The sequence below is a fragment of the Cetorhinus maximus genome, chromosome 11, assembly GCF_964194155.1.
Source record: "Cetorhinus maximus chromosome 11, sCetMax3.hap1.1, whole genome shotgun sequence".
Classification (NCBI taxonomy): domain Eukaryota; kingdom Metazoa; phylum Chordata; class Chondrichthyes; order Lamniformes; family Cetorhinidae; genus Cetorhinus; species Cetorhinus maximus.
This window is the reverse complement of record NC_135889.1, coordinates 21888787-21913428: the sequence shown is the minus strand read 5'-3', so window position 1 is coordinate 21913428 and position 24642 is coordinate 21888787. Positions and strand designations below refer to the sequence as shown.

The window sequence follows — 24642 nt, the reverse complement described above, 5'->3', positions numbered from 1 at the left end:
ATGGAGTGAGAATATAACACAAGACGTATACTGGCTTATCTATAAGGTATTGGGAAAGTGTCCTTTTCCAAAGGTTTATTGGTACCAATATTCTAAATTAGTCTAGTGACAACATTGTTGACACAACAGAAGGAGATCAATAACAATGGACTGTATGTTGAGAGGTACATCAACATTTACTGAATGAAGAGAAAATGTGTTTCAGCACCTGGGGGGAAAAAAAATTAGTGTTTTGACTGGAGTGCTAAGGGACCCCAAACTGAAACATTCAGCTTTCTTTTCTCTTCAGATTCTGACAGATCCGATCTGTGTTTTCAATATTTTTTGTTTTTGTTTTATTTTTCCAACATTTGCCATTTATTTTCTCTTTAAGCTTGATTGATTAGTCTTTGAGGACAATTGCTGCAGTTTCGCCATAAATAAAAAATGTACAGGGAAATCTGGATTTAATCTTTGGTGTTTGGTTTTGCCTTCAAAGGTGTTGTTTTAAAAAAAAAACAACCACAGCCAGACTGGATAATTTCTCAGTGACTTTGCTAATGAACATTCAGAAAATTACGTGCCTGCGCTGTATATGTGTCTAAGTAAAAAGAATCGTATAATGCACTCTTTGGCTCTTGGCTCTTTGGTCGAGCTGTCAAATTAATATTCAGTGATAGCTCATCAACAACCCCATAGGGAAAAGAGTTTCAAAGATTCACAACCCTTTGAGTGAAGAAATTTCTCCTACCTCAGTCCTACATGATCTGCCCCTTATCCTGAAACTGTGCCCCGTTGTTGTAGATTTCTCAGCCAAGGGAAACAATGTCTCAGTATCTACCCTGTCAAGCCTTTTAATAATCTTGAATGTTTCAACGAGATCACCTCACATTCTTCTTAACTGCAGAGAATATAGACCAATTTATTCAGCCTCTCAAAGAACAATCCTCTCAGCCCAATCTAGTGAAGCTTTGCTGTACTGTCTCCATGCAAGTAAATCCCTCCTTAAATATGGAGACCAGAATTGCACACAGTATCCAGGTGAGGAATCACCAAAGCCCCATACAATTGTAGCAAGACTTCTTTATTCTTGTGCTCCAATCCCCTTTCAATCAAGACCAACATGCCATTTGCTTTCCTAATTGCTTGTTCTACATTCATGTTGACTTTGTGTTCCTTGTTCAAATACACCTAATCTCTCTGAACATCAATGTTTACAAGTTTCACGCCTTTTAAAAAAATTCTGCTTTTCTATTCTTATGGCCAAGTAAATAACCCCTCACGTCCCCACATTATATTCCATCTGCCACCTTGTTGTCCGCTTATTTAACCTGTCTATATCTCTTTGCAGCCTCTGTGTCCTCTTCACAGCTTGCATTCCCACCTAGCTTTGTATCTTCAATAAATTTAGTTCCATGACTCTCTGTATCTTCATCTAAATCATCAATATAGATTGTGAATAGCTGAGGCCCCAGCACTCCACTGATCACAATCTGCCAACTTGAAAATACCCCATTTATCCCTAATCTCTGCTTCTTGTCCATTAACCAATCTTCTACCCAGGCTAATATATCACCCCCAACCCCACGTATCTTGTGGATTGACCTTTTGTGTAGCACGTTTTTAAATGCCTTTTGGAAATCCAAGTATACCACATCTACTGGTTCCCCTTTATCACCCTACTGGTTACATCCTCAAAATACTCTAATAAATTTGTCAAACAGGATTTCCCTTTCGTAAAACCATGTTGACTTGTTCTAGTCATACAATGTTTTTCTAAGTGCATTGTTAAGACTTCCTTAATAATAGATTTTAACACTTTCCTGATGACTGATGTCAGGCTAAGTGGCCTGTAGATTCCTGTTTTCTATCTTCATTCTTTGTTCATTTGACCTATTACATTTGCTAACTTCCAAGGTGTTGGATCTTTTACGATGACACTACCAATTAACCCTGCCTCATTGCACAATGCCAGATCTAAAATAGCTTTATCCCTAGTTGGTTCCACAACATATTGCTCCATCTGTCTTTTTGAAATGGTGTGTACCCTGGAATATTTATTTCCCAACCTTGGCTACCTTGAAACTTTGTCTCTATAATGACAATTACATCTAAACCATTTATCTTTATTTGTGCCACTAGTTCATCTGTCTTATTGTGGATGCTCTGCGTTCTTTGATAAAGTGACTTCAATTTTATTTTCTTTAACTGCTATTTCCTGCATGGACCTTGCTTTCTGATGCACTACTGTTAAATTCTCTGCACCTTCCTGTCCCACTCAACTTGCGTTTACCCACCTCAGTATACTTTTCTAAATCTCCCTTCACCAAAAGTTTAAAGCAATTTTTCCGTACTCTGATCATATTGGCTGCTGCACTATGTTTGTACACTGCCTTTTCCTGTCAAACCTGGTTACCATTACTTGTATTGCTACTCTGCACTATTTCCTTGTCAATTCTCCTTAACTTTCTAAATCTTACCCCCCCACCCCCCACTCCACTATTTCATTTAAAACCCTCTCTTTAATTCTAATTATACAACTCACCAGGACACTGGTCCCAACACGGTTCGGGTGAAGACCTTCCCAATAGTACAGCTCCTTCTTTCCCCAGTACTGGTGCCAGTGCCCTAGGAATCAAAACTCATTTCTCCCACACGAGTCTTTAGGCCATACGTTTAACTCTGTGATCTTATTTGCCCCATGCCAATTTGCTCATGGCTCACGTAGTAAGAACCACCTTTGTGTTTCTGCTTTTTAATTTAGCCCCTAGCTGTTTATAATCCCTCAGCAGAACCTCTTTCTTAGTCTTACCTATGTCATCAGTACCTACATAGACCACGGCAACTGGATCCTTCCCCTCCAATTCCAAGTTCCTTTCCAGCCCGAGCTGTCCTTAACCTTGGAACCGGCAGGCAACACAGCCTTCGGGACTTATGCTCTCAGCACAGAGAACAGTATCTATCCTCCTAACTATACTGTTCCCTATTACAACTACGTTCCTTTTTACTTCCCCCATTTGAATGGCTCCTTGCATCACAGTGCCATGGTCAGTGTCCTCATCCTCCCTGCAGTCACTGCTCTCATTCACACAAGCTGCAAGAACCTCAAACTTGTTGGACAATTGCAGATGCTGAGGCACCTCCATTGCTTCCTTCTGGGTCCCCATACTTGCCTCACTTGTTGTCACACCCTCCTGTCCCTGACCACTGATCAAATAAGAAGCACCTAGTCTAAGGGATGTGGCTGCCTCCTGGGACAAAGTGTCCAGGTAACTTTCCTCCTCCCTGATGTATCGCAGCGTCTGCAGCTTGGACTCCAGCTCATTAACTCGGAGCTGAATTTCCTTGAGCTGCAGATATTTGCTGCGGAGCTGGTTGCTGTGGATCACACTGGCGTCCACCAGCTCCCATGTGCTACAGCTACAGCATGTCATGTGCCCTGCCTTCTTTATTGTGTTTTATTTAACTAATTACGTTTCAAGTTTAGAATATCACTCAACTGTTATCTGTAACTCTTTATCTGTGGTTACATTAAGTATTTTAACTAGTTAAGCAATAAATTTAATGCAATACTTATATCTCCTCAGTACCAGTTTAAACTACTGCCCTCATTTAGAGGGATAAAATCTTAAAACCAATCAATCACTACCTGTTAACCTAATTATTGCCTCCAGCCACTGGAGTTGAGAAAAAGTAGCACCTTCTTCCCCTCCACCACATTGAAGAAAGGGAAATTCCAATTGGAAGAATATGACTAGTGTTGTCACCCAGGGATCAGTACTGTGGCCTCAGCTTTTCATTATATTTATAAATGATTTAGTCAAAGGAATAACAAGTTGTATATCTAAGTTTCCTGACACCACCAAGCTAGGTCGCTCAACAACTAATACAGATGGGGGCTTAAAGTTGCAATGAACATTGATCGATTCAGTAAGTGGATAAGGCTGTGGAAGGTGGAGTTTATTGTGAGGAAATGTGATGTCATCCACTTTGGACCCAAGATAGATCAGAGTATTTTATAAATGATGGGAAGCGAAGAATTGTGGAAGAACAGAGAGATTCCAGGAATCAGTAAAAGCTAATGGCCAAGTGCAAAAAATAATTTAAAAGGCTAATGGAATGTTGGCCTTTATCTTAATACGGCTGGAATACAAAGAGTTGAGAATGACATTATCATTGTACAGTGCTCTAGTTCGACCCCATCTGGAGTATTACATTCAGTTCTGGGCACAGCACCTCAGGAAGGGGATTGGCCTTAGAGAAGATGCAGTACAAATTCACCAGAATGATAGCTAGGCTCAAAGGATTAAGTTATAAGGGCAGGTTGAATAGTCTATGCTTGAATTCTCTTGAATGGAGAAAATTAAAGGGTGATGTAATTGAAGTGTTTAAGGTGAATAAAGGATTTAACAGGGTAGATACAAAGAAATGACTTCCTCGAGTGGAGGGAGTCCAGACAAGGATCATAATCTTAAAACCAGAGTTAGGGCATTCAGGAGTGGTATCAGGAAGCACTTCTTCACAGAAAGAGTAGTAGAAACCTGTAACTCCCACCTCTTAAAAAGGTGTTGACATTGGGGTTTAATTGAAAATTTCAAAACTGTGATGGATAGATTTTTGTTAGGCAAGGATATTAAGGTATACAGAATCACAGTGCAGAAGAGGCCCTTTGGCCCATCGAGTCTGCACCAACACGTGAGAAACACCTGACCTACCTACCTAATCCCATTTACCAGCACTTGGCCCATAGCCTTGAATGTTATGATGTGCCAAGTGCTCATCCAGGTACTTTTTAAAGGATGTGAGGCAACCCGCCTCCACCACCCTCCCAGGCAGCGCATGCCAGACTGTCACCACCCTTTGGGTAAAAAAGTTTTTCCTCACATTCCCCCTAAACCCCCTGCCCCTCACCTTGAACTTGTGTCCCCTCGTTACTGACCCTTCAACTAAATGGAACAGCTGCTCCCTATCCACCCTGTCCATGCCCCTCATAATCTTGTACACCTTGATCAGGTTGCCCCCTCAGTCTTGTCTGCTCCAATGAAAACAAACCAAGTCTATCCAACCTCTCTTCATAAATTAAATGTTTCATCCCAGGCAACATCCTGGTGAATCTCTTCTGCACCCCCTCCAGTGCAATCACATCCTTCCTATAATGTGGCGACCAGAACTGCACACAGTACTCCAACTGTGGTCTCACCAAGGTTCTATACAACTCCAACATGACCTCCCTACTTTTGTAATCTATGTCTCAATTGATAAAGGCAAGTGTCCCAAATGCCTTTTTCACCACCCCACTAACATGCCCCTCTGCCTTCAGAGATCTATGGACACACGCCAAGGTACCTTTGTTCCTCAGAACTTCCTAGTGTCATGCCGTTCATTGAATGCTTCCTTGTCAAATTACTCCTTCCAAAGTGTATCACCTCACACTTTTCAGGGTTAAATTCCATCTGCCACTTATCTGCCCATTTGACCATCCTGTCTATACCTTCCTGTAGCCCAAGACACTCAACCTCACTATTAACCACCCGGCCAATCTTTGTATCATCTGCAAACTTACTAATCCTACCCCCCACTTAGTCATCTATGTCGTTTATATAAATGACAAATAATAGGGGACCCAGCACAGATCCCTGTGGTATGCCACTGGACACGGGCTTCCAGTCACTAAAGCAGCCTTCTGTCATCACCCTTTATCTCCTACAACGAAGCCAATTTTGAATCCACCTTATCAAATTACCCTGTATCCCATGTGCATTTGCCTTCTTTATAAATCTCCCATGTGGGACCTTCTCAAAGGCTTTGCTGAAATCCACATAAACTACATCAACTGCACTACCCTCATCTACACACCTGGTCACCACCTCAAAAAATCAAGCTGGGCAGATGAAATTAAGATACAGATCAGTCATCTGATTTAAGAGTGAAATAGGCTTGGGGCTGAATGGCCTATTCTTATGTTGCATCCTTATAGCCTTTCAAACTGGAATTATCACTGTGAACAGTTCTATGTCACAAGCTTAAATCCCTTAGGAACTGGTTTAACACTTTTCCATACTTATTTCATATTTCATACAAGCGAGGGAGTGCAATATTCGTGCAGTTGGTCACTGCACTGCCCAGTCTTCAAGAATTTATTTTCTGAGATGTACCAGGTATTAATTAGCTGTTTTTCAGTAATCTCACCTGTTGAATTAAGATTATGGGTTCAAATCCCACTCCAGGTACTTGAGTTTAAATTCTAGGCCAACGCTGCAGTGGAGTATTTTATTTATCCCCTCCTTGTTTCTCCAATCCACCCTGTCAAACGTCTTCATAATTTTGAAGACAACTAGTTGGTCCTAGAGAAAACATCTGCAGCCAGCACTATCTTTTCTGATAGTTACACGGAACTGGTAGTGTCCTTGTACATGTTTATGTACTTCTTCCCCTCCTTCAGCGTCCTTTTGGTAAAACAGAGACCAAAAATGCACACTGTAGACCGTGTCTAAGTACAGACTGAGATATCACTCTGGGGCCTTCTGGTCAAATGGGCTTGAAAATGTCACAGTAACTCCATCCACGAGTATAGCGCAACCTGGAGAGAGTCACAAGCCTCAGCCACAAACCAAAGAAGGGCTCCCCAAATTCAAATGTGACTGTTCCATCTATAAGATCTTTGTGTGTGTATGCCTAGCCACATTCCAGCTTGGATTAATAACGATAAGAGATGTGTTTGGACAACTCTTTCCATAAAGAAAATGCTTGCATTTGCACTGTGCCTTTGAAAACCTGTGTCCCAAAGTGCTTTACAGCCAATGAAATATTTGGAAGTGTGGTCTTTGGTGTAATTTAGGATTCATTTCCTGATCTGTTTTTAGCTGATCTCATCAGGGCAACTTGAGGGATGCCACTGTTTGTCTCAGTGGCACAGACAAGGTAAAGGAAAATGTTGTCAGATTTCCCACTCCTGGTTACCATCCAACAAGATGTAGATGGGAAATAGGAGGGGGTCAATGATAGATCCTTCGGGGAACGCCAAAGGTAACAGTGCGGAAGCAGGAAGAGAAGTCATTGCAAGTGTTACCCTAGATATGATTAAATAGGTAAGAACGGAACCAGTTGACTCTTGCAGGCCGTTATATGTGTCTGTGTGAATGTCTTGCGAGGAAAGGGGCAATTCCCCACACAGCCTAGCTGTGTTGACTTGTATGACAAAATGACCATTTGGATACTTCAGTAAAGACCTTGTGGTGCCTGTTGGACCATATCCTCAGAAGACTCAGTGCTCTCAGTACAGATGGGAGAAAATTGGGGGATGAGGGGAGTGAAATAAAAGGGAACTCCAGAAGCATTTTCTTGGTATTGGCACAACTTGTGAAATATGTTCTACAGGGAATGTTTGTGAGAGCCATGTAAGATCACAGTAGAAATGTTCAGCAATAATTTTAAAGATAAATTTTTAATTTACTTATAATTGATGGAGAGCAGCATAATATGTCATTCTGACACTCTGCAATTGCCACAATTGTTTAGTTATATCACCATGCTAAAAGTGTTCAGTTTTTCATTAATTTTAATATTCACAGAATCACAGTGCAGAAGAGGCCCTTCGGCCCATCGAGTCTGCACCAACACGTGAGAAACACCTGACCTACCTACCTAATCCCATTTACCAGCACTTGGCCCATAGCCTTGAATGTTATGACATGCCAAGTGCTCATCCAGGTACTTTTTAAAGGATGTGAAGCAACCCGCCTCCACCACCCTCCCAGGCAGTGCATTCCAGACCGTCTCCACCTTCTGGGTAAAAAAGTTTTTCCTCACATCCCCCTAAACCTCCTGCCCCTCACCTTGAATTTATGCCCCCTTGTGACTCACCCTTCAACTAAGAGGAACAGCTGCTCCCTATCCACCCTGTCCATGCCCCTCATAATCTTGTACACCTTGATCAGGTTGCCCCTCAGTCTTCTCTGCTCCAACAAAAACAACCCAAGTCTATCCAATCTCCCCATAACTTAACTTAAGTGTTTCATCCCAGGCAACATCCAGGTGAATATCCTGTGCATCCCCTCCAGTGCAATAATTGCAATCACATCCTTCCTATAATGTGGCGGCCAGAACTGCACACAGTACTCCAGCTGTGGCCTCACCAAGGTTCTATACAACTCCAACATGACCTCCCTACTTTTGTAATCTATGCCTTGATTGATAAAGGCAAGTGTCCCAAATGCCTTTTTCACCACCCCACTAACGTGCCCCTCTGCCTTCAGAGATCTATGGACACACACGCCAAGGTCCCTTTGTTCCTCAGAACTTCCTAGTGTCATGCCGTTCATTGAATGCTTCCTTGTCAAATTACTCCTTCCAAAGCGTATCACCTCTCACTTTTCAGGGTTAAATTCCATCTGCCACTTATCTGCCCATTTGACCGTCCCGTCTATACCTTCCTGTAGCCCAAGACACTCAACCTCACTATTAACCACCCGGCCAATCTTTGTATCATCTGCAAACTTACTAATCCTACCCCCCACGTAGTCATCTATGTCGTTTATATAAATGACAAATAATAGCGGACCGAGCACAGATCCCTGTGGTACGCCACTGGACACTGGCTTCCAGTCACTAAAGCATCCTTCTGTCATCACCCTCTGCCTCCTACAACTAAGCCAATTTTGAATTCACCTTATCAAATTACCCTGTATCCCATGTGCCTTTGCCTTCTTTATAAGTCTCCCATGTGGGACCTTGTCAAAGGCTTTGCTGAAATACATATAAACTACATCAACTGCACTACCCTCATCTACACACCTGGTCACCTCCTCAAAAAATGCAATCAAAATTGTTAGGCATGACCTCCCTCTGACAAAGCTATGCTGACTATCCCTGATCAAACCTTGCCTCTCCAAGTGGAGATAGATTCTCTTCTTCAGAACTTTTTCCAATAGTTTCCCTACCACTGACGTGAGACTCACTGGCCTGTCGTTCCCTGGCTTCTCTCTACAGCCCTTCTTAAATAGCGGAACCACATTCGCTGTTCTCCAGTCCTCTGGCACCTCCCCCGTGGCCAGAGAGGAATAAAAAATTTGGGTCAGAGCCCCTGCGATCTCCTCCCTTGCCTCCCTTAGCAGTCTGGGACACAAATCATCCAGACCTGGAGATTTGTCCACTTTTAAGCCTGCCAACACCTCCAATACTTTGTCACTCCCTATATCAATTTGCTTACGAACCTCGCAGTCTCTCTCCCTGAGTTCCATACCTTCATCCTCATTCTTTTGGGTGAAGACGGATGTGAAGTATTCATTCAACACTCTAGCGATGTCCTCTGGCTCCACTCATAGATTCTATAGCCCTACTCTTTCCCTGGTTATCCTCTTCCCATTGATGTACTTATAGAATATCTTGGGATTTTCCCTACTTTTACCAGCCAGAGCTTTCTTATATCCCCTCTTTGCTCTCCTAATTGCTTTCTTAAGCTCCACCCTGCACTGTCTGTACTCCACTAATGCCTCTGCTGATTTGCTTCCCTTGTACCTGCTAAAAGCCTCTCTTTTCCTTCTCATCCTAACCTGAATATCTCTGGTCATCCATGGTTCTCTGGGCTTGTTACTCCTTCCTATCACCCTAGAGGGAACATGTTGAGCCTGTACCCTCCCGGTTTCCTTTTTGAACACCCCCCACTGTTCCTCTATAGATTTCCCCACAAGTAACTGTTCCCAGTTTACCTTGGCCAGATCCTGCCTTATTTTACTAAAATCCACTCTCCCCCAATCCAAATCATTTTTTTGCAACTTTTCAATTTCTTTGTCCATAACAAACTTAAACTGTACCATGTTTTGGTCGCTATCACTAAAATGCTCGCCCACCACCACCTCAGCCACCTGTCCAGCTTCATTCCCCAGAATTAGGTCCAGCAATGCACAGTCCCTTGTTGGACCCTGTACATATTGACCTAAGAAGTTCTCCTGTACACATTTCAAGAAATCCACTCCATCCAAGCCCTTAACACTATGTCTGTCCCAATTAATGTTGGGAAAGTTGAAATCACCTAATATAATTACCCTATTGTTATTGTTTTTACACACCTCCACAAGTTGTGCACATATTTGCTCCTCAATTTCCTGCTGACTATCTGGGGGTCTATAATAAACACCTAATAATGTGGCTGCCCCTTTTTTATTCCTAAGCTCTACCCACAAAGCTTCGTTCGATGCCCCCTCCAAGATATCATCTCTCCTTATTGCATGCCGCTTATTAGCTGTCATTTATAACAGCTGCTTTTAGTTCTCATTTATGGCGGAGGCCTGGTAATTAGCTGTGGTTACACAGTACACAAAGGTGGTGTAGGGTGTGTCTATGTGTCCTAACTCTTGGCAGATGGCCTGCAGTTAACTATGAAAGGCTGGGAAATGTAAAAGAAATGCTGTGTTATTGCTGTTGGCTACAGACTGCCATTAGTGCTGCCCTAGATAACTTCTCATATAACATTTTTGGGATTAAAATCCCCAGGAAGCCTTGGGCTGTATTTACAATATAACCCTAGCTTTAGCACAAAATGGCTTTGCCTTGTACATAGGGTGAGTATCTGTAGTGTAAATCGAAAGTCGTGCCCCCCCCCAACTTCACCCCATTCCAGGGAATCTCTATCTGCTTTGTTGCACAGCCAGCTTAGTTGTAACTGTGGATTTCAGCTATGATGTCTTGCGTTTGGTACAAAACAAAACCATCTCTTCAGTGCTAATATTCAATCCAAAGGTGAATAAGGGACCCATTTTCTCTCTGGCTTCTACCAGTGTCACTCTTGTGCTTGGCTGTTTGCGGATGCCCATCCTCGTGTGGCTGACTGGTACTCTCAAGTACAAATAAAATCACACACAGCTATGAATATTCTGTTAGGAAAAGGAAGAGCAGTGGAATTTCAGATAGTGATGGATTGTTTGGACAGCATTGGCTTTTGTTTCTTCTAGATTGGTGCTGGTGTGATGGATAGGAATAGGCCTGAGAGCTGGCAATCTGTCTCCTGAAGGGAATCGAAGTCTGAACAAATTGCCCTTAGTTTAGCCTAAGTTAATTTCTTGGATTTGATAGTCTTACAAAGCATTTGGGGCTAAGAAGTCAGAAAGGCAACATCACCTGATACGACATCATTGGCGTGCATATAACTTCTAAGGTTGTCAATTAGTCAACCATAGAATATCTAAGATCGTGTCCAGTGGAAGCCCGGGAGACAGTTAAAAAATTTTAATGTACTAAGGATCCAAGTAATATCTTTCATTCTTCTTATGGGTGGACTCAGAAACAGACCTAAAAAATGTGGCCAATATCACCTCTAAACCCTGATGACCATTTTTGGGTATCAGGGGTGTTTCATGTGATTGACCTTCATATAACTGGTCACTCTCCTCCCTGATTCACGTTGCTTTCCATTTCTCTTCTGAAATTTCCCCAAGTTTCCTCTGATGGAGTGTGAAAAAGGCTATAGCAGTTTACAATGCCAAGGTATTAATGTGATGAAGTCCTGCAATGTTATAAGGACTCCATGGCATTTTCTAGGCAATCTGGCTCTTTTGGGATATCCAGGAGCAGCAATTGACATCAGTTCTTCCGAGTCAAACCATGGGGATCCTTGTTTGCAATGGATCCATTCTCAGAACTGGGAGCAACATTAGAGAGTTGAAGGACTAAGGCACTGTATGATGTTGAGCAGAGAATAACCCTCACCTGACTAATAACCAACAATTCCATGGAAATAAAGCGAGTGCAATGACATTTGCAGTTTATTACATTGCTATCCAAAAATAAGTATTTCATTCACACAAGACAAGTTTTTAAATGCCAGATTGTTTGCAAATAGATATTTCAGCATGAAAAGTAATTCTTTAAGGAACTGAAGCAAGCTCACCCCATTACACTTAGCCTTAGTATAAGATGTTATGGTAGACTTGCAAATGATTTTAAAGGGATAGTCCAGGGTAAAGTCCACAATGGCCATAATCTTCAAATCGTTGTCTGTAAATTGAATGGTACAAATAAAAGTTTCAAAAGCACAAGTTGACTTGCCTCCCAATTAGAACTGGCGACATTATTGTGAAGTTGAGATCAGAAATGTAATGTTTGAATGGCTTTGCAAGTTGAACTTTCAAAAACAGGAAACCAATATCCTGCAGAGGATGTCTGAACATTTCCCACACAAGTTGTCCTTGTGACCTTTGAGTGAGATTGACAATTTACGGTGAACTGTGGACTATTTTGTGCTTCACACTTAGTTGAAACTGTGTTAAATCTGGGGAGCTTAATTTGACCTAGGACCCTCATTATTGGCTAACCCAGGAGATCTTTCGCTGATAAGTCTGGGCTGGAATTACAAGGGCTCTCCAGCCTTCCCTGCAGTAATATCTCAAAATTCTAATGCCTCTGTTCCAGGTTTTCCATATTATACAGACATCATGCATAGACCTTCTGAAGGTGATTGAGAAATATCAGCAGAGACTCAACAGTAAGTACCTGAATGCTTCCTTTCTGTAGTGTTGACAAAACCAGTTGCGAGAGCTGGTTAGCTGTGGAAGCATCAGTAAATAGCTCCATTGGGTGCAACACTTGAAAATAAGACAGAAAGATGTGCATTACTGGATGCCAGCTGAATTAGGAGATTCTTGTACTAGCCGTTCAGCCTGATTGACATTTGGAATGAAGGTTCACAGGGGCTTCCAGCCAACTCATCTGAGATCAGTTCCTCCAACATTTAAATGGGCAAGCATTGAATATCTTGTGTCCTCGGCCCAACCGTCTTCAGCTGTTTCATCAATGACCTTCCTTCCATCATAAGTTCAGCGCTGGGGATGTTCGCTGAAGATTGCACAATGTTCAGCACCATTCGCTACTCCTTAGATGCTGAAGCAGTCCATGTCCAAATGCAGCAAGACCTGGACAATATCCAGGCTTAGGCTGACAATTGGCAAGTAACATTTGCACCACACAAGTGCCAGGCAATGACCATCTCCAACAAGAGAGAATCTAACCATCGCCCCATGACATTCAATGGCATTACCATCACTGAACTCCCCACTATAAAATCCTGGGGGTTACCATTGACCAGAAACTGAACTGGACTAGCCATATAAATACTGTGGCTACAAGAGCCGGTCAGAGGCTTGGAATCCTGCGACGAGTGACTCACCTCCTGACTCCCCAAAGCCTGTCCACCACCTACAAGGCACAAGTCAGGAATGTGATGGAACACTCCCCACTTGCCTGGATGAGTGCAGTTCCCAAAACACGCAAGAAACTTGGCACTGTCCAGGACAAAGCAGCCCGCTTCATTGGCACCACATCCACAAACATTCATTTCCTCCATCACCGACGCACAGTAGCAGCAGTGTGTACCCATCTATAAGATGCACTGCAGGAATTCACCAAGGCTCCTTAGACAGCACCTTCCAAACCCACAACCACTACCATCTAGAAGGACAAGGTAGATTGGAACACTACCACCTGGAAGTTCCCTTCCAAGTCACTCACCATCCTGATTTGGAAATATATCGCCGTTCCTTCACTGTCGCTGAGTCAAAATCCTGGAACTCCCTCCCTAACAGCACTGTGGGTGTACCTACACCACATCGACTGCAGCGGTTCAAGAAGGCAGCTTACCACCACCTTCTCAAGGGCAATTAGGGATGGGCAATAAATGCTGACCCAGCCATTGAAGCCCACATCCTGTGAATGAATAAAAAAACCTTTATTTTCATCTGCAATTCAAATTTAGAATTCATCTTCAATTACAAAGTGGGTTGGTTCAATTTCAGACTAGCCTTAAGTACTATCTATGCCTTGCACTTGTGCTGACAAGGGTAGGATGTTGGCATATGTTATTTGCACCATCATAGTGAATCTCCATTGTTTCATAGACAAGCCCTAATAGAGTCAGTTTATATCCAGTTGGAATTTTTCTGTGTGTAAATCATCATGGTGTAAATTGAGTGCCAGATCTCTTCAATTGCTGGAAAGGGACTCAGCTTGGTACACTACCCAGACTCTGTTTATGCTGATGCAGGATCCTGTTCAGAAAGAGCATGTACAGTCAAATACTTCCCTCAGACTGATAAGGTAGGGGAGGAGGCTTGTTGTTTAAAGATATTGAACACACACGTAATCAGAATGTGCTATTGGATTCAGCTCATTTTTAATTATAGATTTGTACCCATGTCAGCACAGGAGATAAACTGAAGAGTGTTATATTTGTTATTGCAATTATGTCAGCATGATTTAAGTGGCTGAATCAGCTTTCGGTACAGCACAGTACCGATATTGTCACTAGGTATATTTGACATTTCTGAGTTAACATGCGGTTGGAAAAATCACATTTTAAGGGGATCACCTTCTGTGCAGCTTTTCATTCATTAACTTAAATTGTTGCCACCAGCAGAGACCCACCTGTATGAACCAGTATTGCATCCTCATACCATTCAGCACAAAATGCTTTTCCCTGACACAGCCCAAGCTTGGAAAGACATGGTATAAAAAATTTACATACCAACAAGTATGCTTTGCTAAAACCCTAGTGACCATGCAATGATGTGACAAGAATCAGAATATTGTAGTGGTTTCATCACCTGATAGTACAGCATCTGCCACACCCTTACTTAATGATGCTAACTTTATCCTTGCAAGTGTAACTAATTGTATCTTAATTGGCAGAGTAATTAAAAACCAGAAATCTGGGCCTGATTCTGCTTTTGAAGTTTTGAGACAATTTATGCCTGTAGGTGGTGCTGTTTTCACATTTTGTACCAATATATTGGTGTGTTGTAAGAAGAGTCGGCACCCATATAATGGCAATAATTGTGGTGAATTTATATGTCAGCATGGATTAATGGCCAAACCCTTAATGTCATAACCACTGCATCCAAAATGAGTGCAGTGAAACCAATATTAGAACTAATTTGAAGAGAAAAAAATTACAAGCTATGGGGAAAAGCAAGGGAGTGGGACTAGCTGAGTTGCTCTTGCAGAGAACCAGTGTGAACATGACAGGCTGAACAGCCTGCTTCTTTGCTGTAACCATTCTATGATTCTATGATACTCTAAGTTGGTCTGATAGATGCAGTGGGTTAGACATTCGTCTCTGGGACCAAGGTGCAAACTAGCCCAGACTGATGGGATGAAAACATCTGCTGTTTGCTGGCTAGCAGATTATCACATGGAATGGATTTCAGTGAGCTGAATCTAGGTCCTGGTACCAGTAGCACAAAATTGCTTTTAATTCAGGCCTGGTTGGCATTGAATTGGCAGCCTGTCTCAGGAAGGCCAGAGGGTGCCTACTGTGAGAAATGAAAAGAAAGCCACATGGACTGGGGCTGTGTCATATTATGCAAAACATAAGGGGTTTTACTCTGAATCTCTAACTGTGCTGTACCTGACCTTGAAGTGGTTGCTGCTGACAGTGCACAGCTGAAATTGAGTGTTCCAGTCACAACTTTTAGCATTGCTCACCTTGAAGAGTACAACATGCATTTAAATAAAAAATTGAAAAGATAGTTTTTAAAATGTTTTCCTGCATTGGAATGACAATGTTATCTATGTAATGATATTGAAACTACCAGACTGGTCAATTCACACTTGTAATTAAGAGAACTGAATTCAGTCAGTCAGTGATCATGACAAACACTCTCGGGTCAGGTACAGGTTAGTAAGTTGGAGAGTGAAGACCTCTCAACTTCAGAATTATTTCCCATGCCCCAAAGCAAACATAACTTGTGTTTCTGTCTCCCACACCAGTCATCTTGAGGCTGACCCGAGAAAGATTGCTGATGCAAGCAAATTGTGTTTGTATCTATACCTAAGCCTGTCCGAGCTCATTTCATGTAGGGTTTAGTCAACTCTGGCTGGTTTCAAGCCCAGGTGCCCACAGTAAAAGCTGATGCACTCGCCTCTCATGAATGTCCAAAGTTCCATTTAATGCATTGGGTCAAGGTCTGCAGACCTCTGACCTTGGGCTGAAGGTCCTTTACTGATGCTCATAGGTTGGGCAGATCCTTGAGTTGTCTGAGTGTTTTTGACCAGGGTGTATAAGGGATCTAGACATTGCTAGAGATGACCAGCCTTAAATCCTCTCTAATGCAATGTCTTGGCTAAAGCTTTGCCTCGTGTAAAAGCAGCCAGACAATACAACATTGAGCTGAGTTTCCAACCCATTTTTCTCTCCATTAAGAAGACCTATGCATATGTATGAAAGATCCCCTGCTCTGCCCATCTGCTGCTGGATCTTTCACCCATGTACTTGACACCTCCAGACTTGATTATTCTGAAGACCTCCTGGCCGGTTTCCGAGCCTCCACCCTCCATAAACTTGAGCTCATTTAAAACTATGCTGCCCCATCCCAACAGCTCCCACTCGCTCATCGCTTTTCCTTTGCTGATCTCTGTTGGCTCATGGCCCACCAGTGCCTCATTCTTGTGTTCAAATCCCTTCCTGGCTTTGTCCCTCCATGTCTCTAACAGTCTCCACCCTGACAGCCTTCCCTGCTCTGTCACCCACACCCCTCAATTCTCTGATCCTCTGACTTTAGCCTCTTGTCTATTACCCCTTCTTCCACTAACTACTGACAGCCATGCCCTCAGCACAAATTACCTTGTTAAACCCCAGCATGTGTCCTCCTTTAAGACTCTCCTTAATACTCCCCTCTTCGGCTAACTTTGCGGTTATGCCCTTCCCTATCCCACCACCAACTCAGTATCATTGTCTTTGGCTCAGTGTCCATTTTTTCCTTATGCCCCTGTGAAACTCCCTTACTATGTTAAAGGAACCATATAAATGCAATTCTTAATGTCTGAATTAGGATTTTTTTTTTAGGAGGACAACTGTCTGATCATGTATCTCAACAGTGCTTTTCTGATTTAATGGTAATGGCTGTCTAATATGTACATTGCAGCTCTATCCCAGGAGGAAAATGAACTGGGCATGTTCCTGAAGGGGCAGAGTGAACAGGATAAAACCCCAGCTGGGAGGATGATGAATGCTACCAGTAAGGCCTTGTGTGGTTCTGCAAAGCAAAGGTACACTGACTCACCAGGTTTCAGGCACACACACCTCCCCCCCCCACTCCCTCCCACACCCCCTCGTACTCTCGTACTTGCTCTGGCTTGTTGCCTCACCTAGTGTCTACCTTTATCATGAGTTTGCTTGATATTGAGAAATAAAATAATCAGTGGAGATACAGTGCATGCTGTTTGAATTTGTGAGCAAGTTGTATGTACGGAATGTGGTTCAATTGAAGATTTTAGTTTCAAGCTCCCCTAATGTCTCAGTGGGTAAAGGGTAGCTATTATAGTGCCAAACCATACAAACTATGGCTGAATTCCCAGATGATGCTGAATTAGCAGATTCCACCTTTGAATAAATGTTCCAGTCCAAAATCATTCAGGAAACCTGTTTCTCCAGCGGGAGCCTGAAAGCTAATTAGATGAATTGTTTTTCAGGGAGGGTTATATTTAATATTGGTGCTGAAATTGATTGCATATTTGATAATAGGGATGTCATTGCAGAAAAGGATGCATCATGTTGAGTACTGTCTCAGTAAAGATTTTTGTGAAATATCTAATGTTTCAAATGCCCATACTGTACATTGAGAAGCACCCAACAGTACAATTATGGATTCCTTGCAGACTTGTGTAATGCCTGGAGCTAATGTGAAGTACTAGTGGTTGCAGATCTCACTGGTAGGGAGAGTGACATGAACTGTTGAATTAAGAACATTGTACCGAGCAGTTGTATGTTGGTTTTTAGTATGATCCCCTCTGCCATATGCTGTATACCAATATGCTAAATAAGTTTGGCGTTGCAAAATCCACCCACTTTTCCTTTTTGCCCATCCCAGATTAGCGTTGCGTGTTCCTCTATTCCGACTGGAGCAGGAAATAGAAACGTTCCGGCGCCGAGCAGTCTCTGACACACTTCTCACTGTGAATCGAATGGAACAGTCTCGAACAGAGTACAGGGGGGCGCTGCTCTGGATGAAGGATGTCTCTCAGGAGTTGGATCCTGACACGTACAAGCAGATGGAGAAGTTCAGGAAGGTATGTGTGCTGTGCAGGTATAGGGATTCTATTGAGAATGAAAATAACTCCAGTTTTATTTGGGCAAGCTTCTAACTTGAACTTATATAGATGTAAAAGGATGGGCAGCACTAACTTGGGAGGTTCCAGAAGCAAGAGAGTTTTGACCTTGGTTTGGCAATGCTTTTTGGTTTAAACTTATGTTTCATTAGACTTGCAGTTTACTGTCATGGAAGAGTGTCTTCTAAGGGTAGTGGAAAGCTGGAATCCTTCCCTCCAAAAAAGGTGTTGAGACTAGATGAAATGAAAATTTCAGAACTGAGATTGATAGATTTGTTTTAGGCAAGGGTGTGAAGGGATATGGAACGAAGGCAGATGGAGTTAAGATGATCTAATTGAATGGTGAAGCAGGCTAGAGGGGCTGAATGGCCTACTGCTGTTCCTATCTTAAATCTCGCTTTGTTGTCAGGTGCTATTCTCTGGAGGCCCATTGAGCATATTGCAACATAGAAATACCTGATTCAGAGGAGTGCACCCATGTGGGACCAACCTCTTGCGTTCAGATAGTACAATCTTGTTCCAACAGCAGATCTGTGGACCCACAATATCACAGGCTTAGACTGCTGATTCTGTTTTTTAAGATAATTATTACTTTGGAACGCTTGTCAGAGGGAGAATCTGGCGACTCCTTTCGGCTTCACTGCACTAATCTAAATGCACCTCAGCTATATCCCAAACTGAGGCTTTATGTACAGCTGGTGACACCAGCTACTTCAGTCTTCACTCTAGTTTCTTCTAATATAATCCATATGACTACCATTGTTTTTTGTAAGTTTCTAGATTTTGCTTGATCTAAGATATTTTGTAGGACCTCTTCTGATTCTGCTGAAAGAGCTCTCAAAAGTGACATCCAGAAAAGAAAATGTCAGCAGTTTGGCCATTTGATCAGAGCTGAAAAGCTACAGAGATCTTTTCTAGAGGGCAAAGTGGAGGGCAGCAAAAAAGAGGGGCCGACCTAGGTGTAGTTGGATGACAGATGTCACAGAGTGGTTGCTGACAATGGATGTGTGAGGATGGCACAAGACAGACAAGTGACATAGCGTCACAGCAGATCTCCTGACTTGAGGGGCTACAAGAAGGACAGGAATAAGGGGATGAAATAAGTACTGGTAGTATCTGATGCAGCACTACTGCAAGTTAATTGGGCAGAGTGTCTGTTAATACCAGTGTGTCAGTCAGGGATTTATTTTCCAGCAAAGAAAGTTTATTAAAGAATCTACTTGAAAAGATTATTTACTAGCTACGCAAAAAGAACTCATAACCAAAACCACAGCAAACTTCTCCTGATTAAAGCAGGGTGATATCTCCAACAACGTGCAGTGATTGGAGGATAGTTACGTACAGATTATGTGCTCAGTATTAATCCCAGTCACGTACAGCAGTGTGGTTTCCAAGCATGATTGCTGGGGAAATTACCTAATCATCACATTTTGGCAATAATGGTGTCACAACATACAGCTGCAATTGGAGAGGATGAATTGAGAATATTACACTAAAGGTGGGTTTGCCAAAGAGCTTTTTCCCTTTTGTGTATTGGTACTAACTCAGTGACCACAGTGACATGCTCATTCACAAACGTAAAGGACATTTTCCCTCATTTATTTAGAGATTCGGAGTTTAAGGGTATTATTCCTTACTCTGGAAACTAGCATTGCAGTGTAGGTTCTTGAAAATATCCACATGCTATAGATACAAAGAGCTTGTGGCACTTTTGATGGTACCTGGGGCAAGTCATACTGAGTTACCACCAACACTTGCCAATACTTGAGATTACTGCTTAATTTACCATTACCAGTTAATTAAAGGGAAAACCACATCTGAGATACTTTGGTTCAAAATATACTTCAAAATATTGTCACTATTTTATATAATACATATAAATTTGTATTTACATCCCACCATCTTCTACTCAGAATAAGAATCAGTTTTCTTCACCATGGCTTCATTCATTGGCAGTTCAGACTGAGCCATGATTCAATTTGGAGAGGCTACTGCCACAGCACTCAACTGATGTTGTGTTTCCAGTTAGAGTCCCCTGTGACACAAGAAGAATTGCCCAACTCTTTGGACTTCTCCTCTTAAACCTCCTCCCTCTCCAACTCCACCTTCAAATCCATCCATTAGACCTAGCCTTCTGTCCCCCACCTAATCTCCTCCTCTTGACTCAGAGTCTGTAAAGGACTTTGTGATGTGTTTTAGATTAATGACACTGGTTGTTGTTGTCTGGTATGTATGAGAAGCCTCCTTATCACCAGACTGCTTCAGAAGGTAAGGTAGTCCATAATTGCAGGATGCCATCAGTTCAGAAATTCAGTACATTTATTTCCCAAATAGACATTGTGGAAGTACCTTGAACTAAAAGTATGACCTCCCCAACACCAGGTATTTTTTCCTATGCTTTGAGCGAGCAGTTTGTATAAAACAAGAATGGGGCATCAGTGGTTATAGATCTGTATAACACTGGGGTACAGTACTGGTGGGTACAGGTATGTTCCTGTATAACACTGGGCTACAGTACTGGTGGGCAGAGGTGTGTCACTGTTTAACACTGTTGTACAGCACTGGGGAATTGAGCAGTTATTTAGCTGATAGTGGAAGTATACTACAGGGTGATGAATTAAAAATATTTTCACTTTTGGGCAGATATTTACAATCCCCCACTTGCTGGTTTGCAAGTGAGGGGGGGGCCCATAATATTCCCCAGGTGGCCTTCCCACCACCTTCCCATCTGCCCCTGAATGTCTGCAATTTTGCGTGGGGTGGGTGAGCCCGAAAGCACCCCATTTGAGGCCCTAACGTGGCCAATTATTGGCCATTAAAGGGCTGCTTAAGAACATTAAAAAATAGGAACAGACTTAGGCCATTTGGCCTCTCGAGAATGCCCCACCATTCATTTCCCGCTCAGCCTCAATTTTAAGGCTGGTGGGAGGAGTTTGGGGAAGTGGGGTCGGGGATGCCCGTCACCTCCATCAAGGGCCCCTTTCCACTTCGAGTGACCACACCACCCCAACCCCACCCCCGGCCTCCCCATCAAGAGCCCCACCTCCCCTGGGCCTCACCTCCCTACCCCACCATGCGACCCCTCTGCACTTATCTGGTGCTGGACTCTGGAGCTTAGAATATGGGGATTTCTTGTAGTCCCAGTCCTGGCTGCTGCCGCCACTGATGTTGCTGGAACAACAGAGCAGCTGGCCAATCAGATTGGCCAGTAGCTCTCTGAGACAGGACTTACTCCTGTTTGAGAGGCGAAAGTCCCATCTGCAGCCTGTTAATGCTTTTCGGAGCATCAAATGGCTGTGGGGCTGCTGGGATCAGTGGGACTGCATTCGTTACCAACTCTTTGCGTGGTGGGGAGAGAAATCCTGCCGGCTGAAAAATCCTGCGAAAGTGTATTGACTCGTGTAAGATTTCCTTTGGAGTGCAGTAGTAGGAATACACTTAATATACGTGGCCAGAACATAAAGAATAGTTTAAAACAATTTAGCATTTGAATTCTGTTAATAATGTTAATCTTTTTACACTTTCGGCGGTCAGAAAAATATTGGTTTAGTGTTGTCTGCAACTGCAGTGTGTTCCTAGTGTCTTAAGTCGTCTTATAAACACGTACTTGCATTGGCTCTGCACACTGGATTGTAGGCCATAACTGGGAAGTAAAAATGTTGCAGCAATGTAAATAAATTTGCTTTATAAATATTATTAGAATTTGGAAAACATAATGTCTTAATTTCTCCTTTACAAATATTACAATCCAGTGCTCCAAATGCTTTTCTGTGGTTTACATTGGCAGCACTGCACTTTTAAAGAAATTGCCTCTTTAAGCACCATGCTGTTTGTTACTGGGTTTTGCCATACAGCTTGGCATGAATAAACCATTTGTTTTGCAGCAGAATGTGTAAATGTGTCTATCCTTTCCTGGAGAAGGCTGCTAGTGCTCAGTGCCTTGACTTCCGGCAGTTACCTCTGCTGCAGCAAGCACTCGCTGCCAAGAATAGCTCCATCCCTTCTCGGCACAGTTGGGTGCACTGTTTACTTGTCAGTTTGAATCAGCCTGAAAAGCTATTCTCTGTGGGCTACCTACTTAAAGAGAAGAGGGGGTAGTTGAAGATTTGTTTTTTTCATGCTGACTGTGTCAGCTTCTGTAATCACACATTCTGTTTACAGACTTCATAACTATTAATATGTCCTTAAGGCAAAAGAAAACCAGTTTGCATAAGGAGCAGTTCAAACCTCAATAGCTGTAGTCTTGCCAATCTTCTAATGGTGTGATCATAAGTGATAATCAATGGATGCCAGTTGACTGCTGCTAGCTTGAGACTATATGCAGACACTGCGCAATGGAAGGGAGGGGGAGAAATACCTGGACACTTTGTTCCAGAAGACGGCCACACCTCTTAGAATAGGGTAATCTGTTTTGGACAGCGTTGAGGGACAGGAGGATGTGACCATGAGTGAGGTAGGTCAAGGGACTGAGTAGACAGTTGTGGATGAGCCTCAGTCTTTGCAATTGTCGCAAACAGGTACAAGGTGCTTGCTACCCTTGTGGACGAAAGCGAGGTCTGCAGGGTGGATGAGCAGACTGGCCATGGCACTGTGGTACAGGGAGCCATTCAAGTGAGGGGAGCAAAAAGGAATGTAGTAGTAGTAGGGGACAGTATAGTGAGGGGGATTGACACTGTTCTCTGCAGCAAAGAGTGAGTTTCCAGATGGCTGTGTTGCCTGCCCAGTGCCAGGATTCGGGACATTTGCTCAGGGCTGGAGAGGAACTTAGTGGGAGGAGGAGGATCCAGTTGTTGTGGTACATATAGGTACCAACGACAAAGGCAGGACAAGGAAAGAGGTTTTGCATAGTCAGCATGAAGGGCTAGGTACCAAATTAAGAAGCAGAACCTCAAAGGTAATAATCTCTGGATTATTACCGTAGCGATGTGCAAATTGGCATAGGTCAAATAAGATTAGGGAAATGAATGCATGGCTCAAAGACTGGTGTGGGAGAAATGGGTTCTGGTTTGTGGGGCACTGGCATCAGTACTGGGGAAAGCGGGGCTGTACCATTGGGAAGGTCTACACCTGAACCATGCTGGGACCAGTGTTCTAGCGAGTCACATAACTAGGGAAGTCGAGGGCTTTAAACTAAACAGGGGGGTGTTGAGGGATCAAGCTTGGGGCGATGTAGCAAATCAAGGGGTAGAGTCAAGGCAGGAGAGCAAAATAGTAAGATGTGAAATGAGGTCAGAGAATGACAGGAAGGGACAGAGAGAAAAAAAACCTAAGAATACACAAGCAGCCAAGACTAGATATCACAAAGATAACAAAAAGACATAACTAAAGGCCCTGTGTCTGAATGCGTGTAGTATTCATAACAAAGTAAATGAATTGATAGTGCACATTGAAGTAAATGAATATGATCTGATAGCCATTATGGGGATGTGGCTGCCAGATGACAGGGATTGGGTCCTGAATATTGAGGGGCATATGACATTCAAGAAGAATAGGAAGCTAGGTAAAGGTGGAGGGATAGTACTGTTGATCAAGGATGGCATTGGTGCAATAGTTAGAGGTGACCTTGGTTCAGGAGATCAGGATGTAGAATTGGTTTGGTTAGAGATGAGGAATAGTAGGGGAAAGAAGTCACTAGTGAGAGTGGTCTACAGGCTCCCTAACAATGTAGGACAAAGTATACAAGAAGTAGTTTTCAGTGCTTATGATAAAAGGACGGAAATAATTATGGGTGATTTTAATCTACATATAAACTGGGAACATCAGATTGGCAGTAGTAGCCTGGATGAGGAGTTCATGGAATGCTTTCGAGAGAGTTTCTTAGAGCAGCACATTCTGGAACCAACCAGAGAGCAGGTTATATTAGACTTGGTAATGTGACAGGATTAATTATTGACCTCAGGAAAGGCACCCTAGGTAGCAGTGAACACAATATGATTGAATTTTACATTGTTTGAAAGGGAGAAGAGTGGCGCCAAGAATAGTATTTTAAACTTAAATAAGGGCAACTATGTGGTCATGAAAGCTGAGCTAGCTGAAGTGAACTGGGTTATTAGGCTAGAGGATAATCAATAGAGAAGCAGTGGCAGACATTTAAGGGAATATTTCAGAATACATAGAGAATAAGTATATTCCGACTATAAAGAAAAGTTTTAAGGAAGTTAAGGAAAGTATCAAACTTATGGAAAACGCGTATAATTGCACAAAGATAAGTGGCAGGTCAGATAATTGGTCAGAATATAAAGCACGGCAGAGAATGAAGGAGGAAGAAATTCGAGTATGAGAGGAAGCTAGCTAGAAATGTAAAAACGGATAACAAGGATGGGATTTTACAGCCCTGTCGCGGCGGGGGCAAAGCCGTAAAATTCAGCAAGCCATTCAAAAGTTCATTGACTTTGGTGGGACCATAAAATCCCGCTGGCATAAAATTCCACCCCAAGAGTCTCTACAGGTATTTAAAAAGGAAAAGAATAAATAGAGTGTTGATCCTCTAGCGAGCGAGAATGGGGAGTTAATAGTAGATAATAAGGAAATGACGGATGAAATGAACAAATAATTTACTTCTATCTTCAC

The 24642-nt window shown here is 42.7% G+C and overlaps 1 protein-coding gene across 4 annotated transcripts in view; it reads left to right on the top strand.

The window, feature by feature from the left end:
• The window catches only part of LOC144686429 (islet cell autoantigen 1-like protein), a 129774-nt gene that overhangs the window by 25051 nt on the left and 80081 nt on the right, over positions 1–24642 (top strand). For all 4 annotated transcript variants that reach the window (XM_078551625.1, XM_078551626.1, XM_078551628.1 and 1 more), the window contains 3 exons: positions 12385–12457; positions 16890–17013; positions 17835–18033. In XM_078551625.1, the coding sequence (XP_078407751.1) occupies positions 12385–12457; positions 16890–17013; positions 17835–18033 (396 nt within the window). The remainder of the gene's footprint in view (positions 1–12384; positions 12458–16889; positions 17014–17834; positions 18034–24642) is intronic.